The following is a 10,682-nucleotide window of genomic DNA, read 5'->3' on the forward strand; positions in this document are numbered from 1 at the left end:
CGTGAGTGACAAAGAGGTGGGTTTTGAGAATTTTTTTATCAATTATAATGGGTATTATAGTTTTTTTATAATTTATATTTAATTATAAGGAAAATATTTCCTACAATTATTACTTTGTACCAAACATAATTTTAAAGCCCCAATCTCATTTTCAATTTCGATCTCCATCCTAATCCTAATTTCAATCCTTTTAAATTCAGGCCTATGTACCAAAAAAGGCTAGGAGTAATATTTTTATGTCAGCATAAGGTATCTCAACTCTGCTAACCTCTTGGTCACCTCACCTATACTTGATTCCAATAAAACAAATGAAATTCTGCTAAAATTAAAATTACTAATTATCTAACTAGTTGAGTGAACATAAACATACCTACAAAAATAAAACAAAACAATTATATTGATCACCACATAATTTAATTAGTTTGAAAAAATTGAATCAAATTATTTTAAAATTTTGACTATCAACTTCGAATCCTGAAATAAGCCTTATGTATTTTTGGATAATGGAATAAAAAAACAATTCCAGCGTCTCGGGAGAAAAAAAAAAGTACGAGCATGAATCTAATAAACCCCAAATTGAAGTGCAAATGTTACATCTAATGAGTAAATCACTTTGTATATAAAATAAAACACCAAGTTAAAGTTTTTTTAATCGTCATTAATACCTTAACAAAGAAAGAAGGGGAGGGGTGTCCTGTAACCGACGCCACCTAAAATAAACCCCACAAGGAGGTGTCGGTGAGAGTGAGAGAAAGGCAAAGAAGAAGGGTCACTGTCGTAATTAGGGTCCAAAGTAGTGGCAAACAGACAAGCACGCAAAGCTATCTAAACGCATTGCGGGGTTTGTGTATATATATATTATAGCGTGGGTGTCTTTAACCTGTACTAATAATTTCCCGCGGATTTGAACGCGGCTTCGTTTGGCGTTTTCTTCATCTCTGGGAAACAACTTCTTTCCTCTCTGGAAAACAAAAAAAGAAAATAAAATTCAGTTTCGCTTTGATCCTTTCAAGATTATTGTTGCGAGAGAAAAATTCGAAACCCGTGAACTTAGTGCTCTGCAAATGCAACAACCTTGCTCTCTCTCTGTCTCTCTCTCGCCCGCCCGCCCGCTTTTTTCTGGACTTTATTCACTGACACTCACTCACTCATCACTCGGCGCTGAGCTAATGAAGCTTCAGATCTCTTGCTGATTCGATCCAGGAAGGCGAAGAAGAAGAAGGAGAAGGATTGGATCAATGGAATTCAGAAGATGAAGTTCTACATATCGGCGAGCGGGATCAAGAGAGTGACGATATCGAACGGCACCGCCGGCAAAGGCTTGCCCAAGACGGCAGCCTCAGCCGCCACCTCTGGTCGCCGGATTTCCGCTAGGACAGTGCTGCCTGTGCTGCTGCTGCTGGCGATCGTATTGCCGTTCCTCTTTGTGAGATTCGCGATTTTGGTTCTGGAATCCACTTCTGTATGTTCCTCTTTAGGTGATTCTCGTTTCTCTGCCACTCTACTTGTTCTAATTGATTGTTTCCATTCTTATCTGTTCAATCCTTTTTCCAAATTCTTTCTGATTTTTTTGCCAGCCAATTGTCTTCGATTTAAAATGTTAGAAATGAATACTTCATACAAGTTGTTAAACCTATTCTTAATTATCATTTTTGAAAGTTAATTATCACTGATAAAATTTTACTGGCCAATTTTTTTTGGGTGAAATACTAGCTATATTTTATTTTTGCATAATTAGGTATATATTTGGTTTTTTTCATCAAGTAGATACTAGATACTGGGCATCGAGTGAGCCATATAAAATTTATTTTATTATAGATATATTAAGTATGTACTTGTATTGATATTGATAGCGTAGAATGCAAACTGTTTTGTTTTGGAATATTAGTGTTTTGGGGAGTAATATGTATAACTTTTAAACTTCTTTTCTGGGTAAAGTATAACTTTTAAACTTTATCTTTCATTAAAAATTAAAACTACAATAAATATTATTTAGAAATTAGAATTATATGTTTGTAATTGGAGGAATAATATTTTTTAAAAATAACTACATCATCTTTACCATGTATTTAAAATTACATAAGATTTTAAAACTTATTTCTATAATTACTACATGAGGGAGTATACAGATTTTAAGAATAGCTGAATTTTGCAAGACGCAAGAAGTTTTGAAGTTTGGCAAGTGCAGTTCTGTGTCTCGTAAGTTGCTTTGGGCACAAGATGAATGCACGGCGTATTATCAAGTCAAATCACGACACGAGGTTGCTTTGAAGTTTCAAGTTTACATCGAGCCTTCTTATTGAAGAATTTTTTTATTACTATTATTACAACCAAGACGTCAATTTTTTATTCCGTAAATAATTATTTTATTATGGATTTTATGTTATATAATTGATAATTAATTTTTAATTTAAAAATATTGAATTATACTAATCTTTAGCTTGTCTTCTGTCGAAAATTTATGCTAAGAGATGAGACCACGCTATAGAAGACAAATTTGGTATTTGGATTTTTCTCATGCTTCATTTCTTACGCCAAACCAAATATAACTGGATATATCATTAAAAAGAAAAAGGAAAGCATGAATGTAAATTTAATGTGCATTGCAGATAGCATGGGATGGAGATTTTTCAGCGGAAGTGACGCATCTCTGGTGAGTGGTCAATTTGCTCAAAATTTCTGATATTTATTTAGTGAAATTAAAATCAAAACAAATAATTGATGATATGGTGAAATTGTGAACTGGCGCAAGCTTTGGTTTATTCCCAAAACACGTGCCCAGTTGGAGTGCAATATGGTGCTCCACTTTTCTGGAAAGCAACGGAACTGATATGACGCAGCCATTAGTAATAATTAGGTTAGGGGGGAGTACAAGTATGACAGCTATCTCCACAACACGTTTTTGACTGTTTCCTTGCCCGGTTTCCCCACGCGTCTTCCTGCCTCGGCCGGATTATAATTTAATAATTTCGTCAGATTAACAAGAATTAGTTAAATGATTAATACTGTTGTTGGTTAAAAAAAAATTAATATTGTTTAAAATTTTTTGAATATTTTTATTAAATTCATCGTTTTTAAAAAATATTTACTTTCTAATATGTAACTTCTTACTTCAATATCATAAATTATTACGAAAGGATAAAATAAAAAAATTATAATTTATCTTTCTAAAAAATAGTACTTTCTTTATTAAAAAATATAAAATATTTTAATTAAATTTTACTTTGATGAAGTAGTTATCTATTTTTAAATTAATCCTATCTTTTTATATTTATTCATATTAAACACCCTACAATAAATATAAAGTCATTATCAATAGGGTGTTTTTGAAAAAAAAAATAATAATTACACTTTAAAGATTAAAAAATTATATTTTTAAACATCTAATTTTTTAAAAAATGCCTTATATTTTTGAACGAAAAGAGTAACTTATAAAAAATTATCAACTTTTGTAAATGAAAAATATACGTTTTTAAATAAAAAATTTAAAATGTAAAATAATTTAAACTTAATTCTAATTATATATCTAAATAATTATATTTATATATTTTACAATATAAATAATCAAAATTATGTATTAATGCAGAAACAAGAAGGGGTGGGGGTGGGGGAGATGGGAACAGGGCGAGCGGGAGGGAATAGGGGCGGCGGCACTGCCACTCGATGGTAAAAAAATTGAAGCCGAGACAACTCGGTATGACCTAAACAGTTTTATGTGTCCAAAGGGGTAAAAAAGCCGGTAAGAAATTGGTTTGATGCAAGACAAGTCAATAATTTATAATATTTTGATAAATGCTTTTGAATATATAACATTTTGATAATAAATATTTTTAATATAGTATTGTGGTCAAAATGTCTGCTTTGTCATTATTTTTAAAATAGAAACATATTTTGCAAAATATTTATTACATAAAATGTCGAGATGAAAATACAGATGACCGAATAAATAAAATAATACTGCTAAATAATAATAAATATGGGATAAATTACATGAATAGAAAACTTTTAGTGCATTATTACATTAGTATTTGGTTTTCATGGTGGTGATGTATTGTGCATGTGTGTACGTGAAGAAACTCAGAGATGAGCTGACTAGAGCGCTTCTAGAGGCAAAGGATGATAATGTTAATAAGGAAGGAGCCGAGTCATTCAACGAGCTTGTGAATGAGATGGTGTCTAAAGGACAAGACCTCAAGGCTTTTGCTTTCAAAACCAAAGCCATGGTAAATAAATATTACCGATAGATTCAGACTGCTTTTTAAGCTGCTGCTTTCTCTTTACGAGAAATTTCGTTCCTTGCTTCTTTCTATTTAGAATCTCATCTTATTTTATTTTTGCATATTTTAATTTTTGAGATAACTACATATAAATGTATAGAATACATGGGTCGTGATTTTTTTTTAGTTGACATTAGATAAAGCTAAAGATAGAAAAAGAAATAAACAGGTGAAAATCACTACTCCCTCTATTAAAAAATATACGATAATTTTAACTAAATTTTACCTTTTTATAAAGCAGTTGTTTATCTTCAAACTAACCATATCTTTTTATAATTACTCTTATTTAATAGGGTGTTTCACCCTAAAATAAATGTAAAGTGATTTATTTAATATAAACACTTTTATAAAAAAATAATGATTACATCTTGAAAGATTAAAAATGTATTATATTTTTAAATATCTAATCCCTCAAAACATATCTTACATTTTTTAATGGATGAAATATCTCTGTAAGTCTCGCCCTAATGAGTGTTATATCTCTGTATAATTCATTATATGCTAATTAATACTGGTCTCATTTTAAATGTCATTCTCGCATATTATGCTATTGATGTCCGTTGTGTAGATCACAATGGCTGCTATATTCATGTGACAGAAAGTCATCTCCGCACTTTAATTTTTCTTCGTTACATTAGAGAGTTTCAACATGCATCCTATCTGCATTTCACCCCGCCATTGCTAATTTAACTGTCTTTTTTAAAAAAAAAAATATGCATACAAGTTATTAATATATTATACTAAAACTTAAGGTAACTTTTTTTGTTTCCTGAGAAATATGTTTATATTTTAAAGTTAAAGAAAAGTATGTATTTTTTTTCACGAAACTCAAAAGATATTTAATTATATAATAGATCAAATAAGCTTTACGAGAAAATTGAGGCAAAAATTGCACTATACTCAAGAACTGCCTGTGTAAAGGAGCTGAGTTTGCTACATTATCTTGTTTTCCATGAGCCGCAGATTATTGACATAAGGACGTGAGTGATGGATCTTCATTAACTCCACCTTTTCTTCTCTTAACTATGCAGCTATCACAGATGGATCACAAGGTCCAATTAGCCAGGCAACAAGAATCAATTTTCTGGCACTTAGCTTCACACGGTGTTCCCAAAACCCTACACTGTCTTTCTCTCAAGTTAGCTGAAGAATATTCTGTAAATGCCATGGCACGATCTCGTCTGCCTCCTCCTGAATACGTGTCTCGCCTTGTTAGTGAAAGTTTTCAGCATCTGGTTCTCATAACTGATAATGTCCTTGCTGCTTCTGTTGTTGTGGCCTCCCTAATTGAAAATGTAGCCAACCCTGAAAAACTAGTCTTTCACATCGTTACAGACAAGAAAACTTACACTCCAATGCATGCTTGGTTTGCCACAAATTCTATTGAACCATCAGTTTTGGAGGTTAGGGGACTGCACCAATGTGACTGGTCCGAAGAAGTGAACGCAAATGTTAAAGAGATTATGCAAGTTAATCACCAAATTGGGAAGAGATTCCACAAGAAGTTTAAAGAAAAAGAGATTGGTCATAGTTTGGAGCAAGGCAAATTCTTGGCAGCTTTAAGGCCTAGCAGCTTTTCCCTGATGAATCATCTTCGAATGTATATCCCTGAGGTAATTAATTATTTTTTTCCAAGTAAATACACGATTTGGTCATTATTTTTTTTTTAAATTAATGATCTAATCTTGTTGTTTTTAATTTATTTTCCTGTACGAGTTGGTCTCTCTCAATATGTAGCTCGCTACAATTTAATAGGTTTGTTGGAATAAATTGTATAAATGAACTCTACTTAGCTTCATTGGGTACACGTACAAAAAATATGCTCAGTATATAGAATATTGAGAAATGAAATTAAAAGGCAGAAAATGAGACTGAGATGAGAAATGGGTCTCTTGTTCTACTAAAAAAAATAATCAAAGGAGAGATATCCTTAGGTAGTGATAATAAAGACATAATAAATATTTTATAAATTATTTATATTTTGCTTTTTAATTCCATTCTCTATGATATTTCATTATTCTAACCAAATGAGACCAAAATGAAAAGGGGGGGAGGAATTTTGGATGAAATATAACCTAGTCTCTGAATAAAAATTGATAAAAAAGATTGTTAAATGACAACAATGTATAATCAGCATTTTATCTTGTATTTAAGTAGCCACCTGCTTGACTAATGGCAATTCCAAATGCCAGACAATGGTGATTTCATCATCTAAATTCCTTTTTGTTTTGCCCTTTGGCACAGTTGTTTCCTAATCTCAGCAAGATAGTGTTGTTGGATGATGATGTTGTCGTGCAACACGACATCTCTTCATTGTGGGAGCTAGATCTTTATGGCAAAGTCAGTGGTTCTGTATTCAAGTCATATTGTGGAGATGGAAACACCTGTTGCTCTGACAGTAAATATACAAACTACTTCAACTTTTCACATCCCTTCATATCATCCTACTTTGACCCTGATCAGTGCGCTTGGCTCTATGGCATCAATGTATTTGATCTTCAAGCTTGGCGGAGAACAAATATCACTCAGACTTACCTTCAATGGTTGAAGCTTGTAAGTATGCCTGACTCCACTTGATTTGTTCTATTGACATCTTCATACGTCTGAAGTTAGAACCATAAACATTTCTTTAAGGGCGAAACTTTATTTCGGTCTTCCAAATATGACTCTAGTTTTATTGTTTTCCAGAAAGGTTATATATCTATCTATATATATATGTATATATAGTATAAAAACTCTTACAAACTGCTCTTTTATGAGTTATGAACAGCACAGCTTAAGTCTTGAAACTCCATATAATACAAAGGACCTATACTAGTTTTTGAAATAAGTCTCTCTAAAAAGTCACATTGAATTTAGACTCATCTAAATCCAGCTAAGCAAATCCATTGAGGAGGAGAAACTCTTCCTAACATGCATTTTTCTTCATTTACAAAACCTGAATCCAACACTCCACTTATATGATCCTTTTTTTTTTTTACAAGCAATGTCAACTCTTTAAAAAAATCTTTTTTTGTTACTTTAATCCCTTAAAAAAATTGTACAGTATTGCTGATATATCTCAGAAAGGATGAAATTTGAGCCGAATTGGACTTTTGAATACTAGAGTGATGCAAAAATAATTTTCAAGAAACAAAATGAGACTGAGGTCATCTTTTGAAAACCAAGATGACATTATAGAACTGTTAGAAACAAAATAACTAAAGTCAAACAATAAATTACACTTTGTTTACACATCTTTTTCTTACAGAGAACTAGTTTATGTTTTTTCTGTTTCGTTCTGTTGTCTCATGGGACTATTATCTGTATATTATCTATTTCGCCAGAACCTCAGGTCTGGGTTACAATTATGGAACCCAGGAGTGCTTCCACCAGCCTTGATTGCCTTTGAGGGTCATGTCCATCCTATAGATTCAAAATGGCTCGTCCCTGATTTAGGTTATCGCTATCAATCAGAAGAAATCAACGTAGAGAAACTGCAATCGGCTGCTGTTATCCATTTTAATGGCCCTGCAAAGCCATGGCTTGAAATTGGATTCCCACAATTTCGTAGTTTCTGGAACAGATATGTAAATTTGTCAGATAAATTTATTCGCAGATGTAGAATCACTTGGTGAAGGGGCTAAGTTCTTTCACTGTTGCTATTCATTTGAGACTAAGTTCACTTTGATCCAGAAAAGAAAAATCACCTATTTGAGTTTCGCCATCAATTTTCAGCAGCAAAACTCAAATTGGAGATAATTTTCAAGGACCAAGATGTGAATATAGTTATTCAAGAGACTGAGCAAGATATACTGATGGATCAGAGGGAAAAGGTTTGGTCCTTCAGTCTCTGACTTATACGTCCAACACGGAATGATGTAAGTTATTTTATGTTCATATATAGCAATTTGGTGAAGCCACAATGCAGTTGCTAAAATTAGAAGCACAATAATAGTCGCAGACGAGACAGATATGAATGAGCTCTTAGTGATCCTAGTATTCTGATTTCTGTAAGTTACATGATGGAAATGCTTATCTACATTTTTATTGTATAGCATTCTTTAGTTTTCTCCGAAAGTTTTACTGTTGTACAGGTCTTGGGCGAATCTTTGAGAAACACTTGGTTACTATTATCACCATATACCTTTGATAGTTCATCTGAGGCTTTTTTTCTGGTGAAATTTGGGCACATGGGGTGCCCCCCCTTTTTTTTTCTTCTCTTTATTGGGTTATGCTGATTCCCATTTTGATAGCTATATATTCATTTGGAATTAAATCTTAAATTTAACAAATTTACAATTTATCATTAACTCAGCAAATTTGTAGACAATTGGCTTTGTATTCCAATTTGGATGAAATTAGATTGCACTCGAATCCCTTTTTTTCTGGTGGGATGCAACGTCCGTGTCTCTCAAGTGTTGTGTAGCCCCTTTTATTAGCTTGAAATCTGAGGAAGTTTGCCCCTGAAAATTGAGAAACTAGATGAGCTATCAACAATTAGCACAATTGAGATAAGAGCACAATTGAGGTGGTAAGGAGGGCCCGAAACATGAAGTGACGTCGTTTTTTTTCCCAACAATGAAAAATATCTCTTTCAAATTACTGAAAGTAATGGGTAGATTTCAACTACTAAATTGGTACATGCACAAAGGCAAAAGTTAAACCCTCAACCACAGGTTTTAAATGAACAGAACTTCTATCATTTATATCAATTTTAATTGGTTGAACTAAGCTCATTTTCTTTTGAGCTTTGAAAATGAAGAGCATAAAAACTTTTGGGCCCAACCTGCATAAAAACTTTTGAAACTAATCTATATAAGCTCAAAAAATAAATTCAAACTCAAGCTACCTGTTTAAGTTAACCTTTATTTTAAAAAATAAAATTGAAATGCTAAGGGAGAGAGTGATGATCATTGTAATGGAAGTTTTCAGCGAACAATCTAGTAATCCCCAGTATACCTTGTAACATTTAGTCATTTTCCTTTAGGATTTGTTTTCAATGACCACCTTCCCCATTTATCTAATTAACTAACTATCCAACTTAATGTAGATTATGGCTGAATATAACTTACATAATTACTCATTTAAATTTCAGAAAATTTTAATTTATTCTTTAGAACTTAGATATGTAATATAATAATGTGAAATTTAATTTTTTTAAAATAAAAAAAATCAGGTACAACCTTGAGCCCAATTAATAATGGCCAAATTTTAGGAAACGATCAAATTAAATTAAGAGTTTTTAAACCTGAGCCCATATGGGACGGGCATTTCCCAAACTCCTACTGATAGGAACACGAACCAGTCACCACGGAAGAATGGGGTTGAAGATCACATGAACAGAGGAAATTATTCCTCTTTTCCGTCTAGACGACGATATTCAAAACTAGCCATCCCATATCTGTCTCCTGAGACACTGTAGATAATTACAACCGTTGTTTCGATGTACAAATATAGAAATGAATCGATCAAAAAAAAAAAAAACCTTAGCGATTAAAAATATGCTCATATACATTTTGAAATTTAATGAGAATGTACAGAAATTGTTGAGCATAATTACAAAGGCAGAGACATGGTAGACATATAAAAAAATGGAATCCTTTTCTTGTGAAAATACCAAGTAAGGATCTGACCTTAGCTGCCCCTCGATATTTTACGACTTCAGCACCTGATTAAAGGCCACCCCAACCAGACACCACTTCTTGGCTGAGACCTGACGTTCACAACAATGTTTATGGAGGTTCATAAAGCAGGTGGAATGCAATGCATCTATGATATAGATGTACAGGGGAGACAAAATACTGTTTTTGTTATGGGGGTCTCAACAAGACAAAGTATTTGCGATTTTCACCAAATAGGTATCCAAACTCGTTCTGAATCCATATGGAAGGAGGTTCTTCTGATCTTTAGATATCTATGGAGCTCCAAAACCCCATAGAAAGGCCTGGGATCCAGAAGTTCCAACAAGCCAAGAGTGGACTTCAGTCAAAGAAGGCTAAGCAGATCAATTGACATTTCGGTGCATGGTAAGGGATAAATTGTAAACACCAGGATTATCCCTTGGCATATTAAGAATATGTTTCTAAAGGTAACCGGAAGACTTCACAAGATGCAAGAGATCGCCAAACAATTTAAAAAAAGAATAAAAGTAGATGCCAAGAATAAGATTTAAAAATCACTTGTTTCGATGCATAATGGGGGGACAAAACTAGAATAGGACATGATAATAAGGACAACTGACTTGAGAAGTTAGGAGATCTAACTTACAAAGGAAATTCTTAAGTGAAGAATCAACACAAGTCAGAAGGCAGAAGGAAAACAGTGCATTAACTTTCCAGTTCACCCTGTATCCAATCTTGTGAAACACACAAAGCTTGAACAGTGACAGGGTTAAGTGAACTCCAATCGCGATCAAGCTCTCTT

General features: G+C 32.8%; 1 protein-coding gene across 2 annotated transcripts; it reads left to right on the forward strand.

The window, feature by feature from the left end:
* Positions 1-964: 964 nt before the first annotated feature.
* Positions 965-8,336, forward strand: LOC129298944 (probable galacturonosyltransferase 15). Of its 2 annotated transcripts, none has more exons than XM_054937390.1 (6): positions 965-1,478; positions 2,610-2,653; positions 4,074-4,223; positions 5,309-5,890; positions 6,522-6,830; positions 7,604-8,336. In XM_054937390.1, exons 1-6 carry the CDS (start codon positions 1,253-1,255, stop codon positions 7,892-7,894), a joined length of 1,602 nt encoding a protein of 533 aa, XP_054793365.1. In that variant the 5' UTR covers positions 965-1,252; the 3' UTR covers positions 7,895-8,336. The 2 variants fall into 2 exon arrangements, with proteins under 2 accessions (XP_054793365.1, XP_054793366.1); XM_054937391.1 differs by having other exon boundaries at positions 1,390-1,478; positions 4,082-4,223.
* The last annotated feature ends 2,346 nt before the right edge of the window (positions 8,337-10,682 follow it).

The sequence above is a fragment of the Prosopis cineraria genome, unplaced genomic scaffold (genome assembly GCF_029017545.1).
Source record: "Prosopis cineraria cultivar Desert tree isolate PC_DT_omini unplaced genomic scaffold, ASM2901754v1 PC974, whole genome shotgun sequence".
NCBI classification, from domain to species: domain Eukaryota; kingdom Viridiplantae; phylum Streptophyta; class Magnoliopsida; order Fabales; family Fabaceae; genus Prosopis; species Prosopis cineraria.

Bases quoted from the DNA above. Each gene is read 5' to 3' on its own strand.
- LOC129298944 (XM_054937390.1), top strand. From the start codon at position 1,253: ATGAAGTTCTACATATCGGCGAGCGGGATCAAGAGAGTGACGATATCG. The intron at 1,479-2,609 runs GTGATTCTCGTT...TGTGCATTGCAG, and splicing joins TTCTGTATGTTCCTCTTTAG to ATAGCATGGGATGGAGATTT. The intron at 6,831-7,603 runs GTAAGTATGCCT...CTATTTCGCCAG, and splicing joins ACCTTCAATGGTTGAAGCTT to AACCTCAGGTCTGGGTTACA.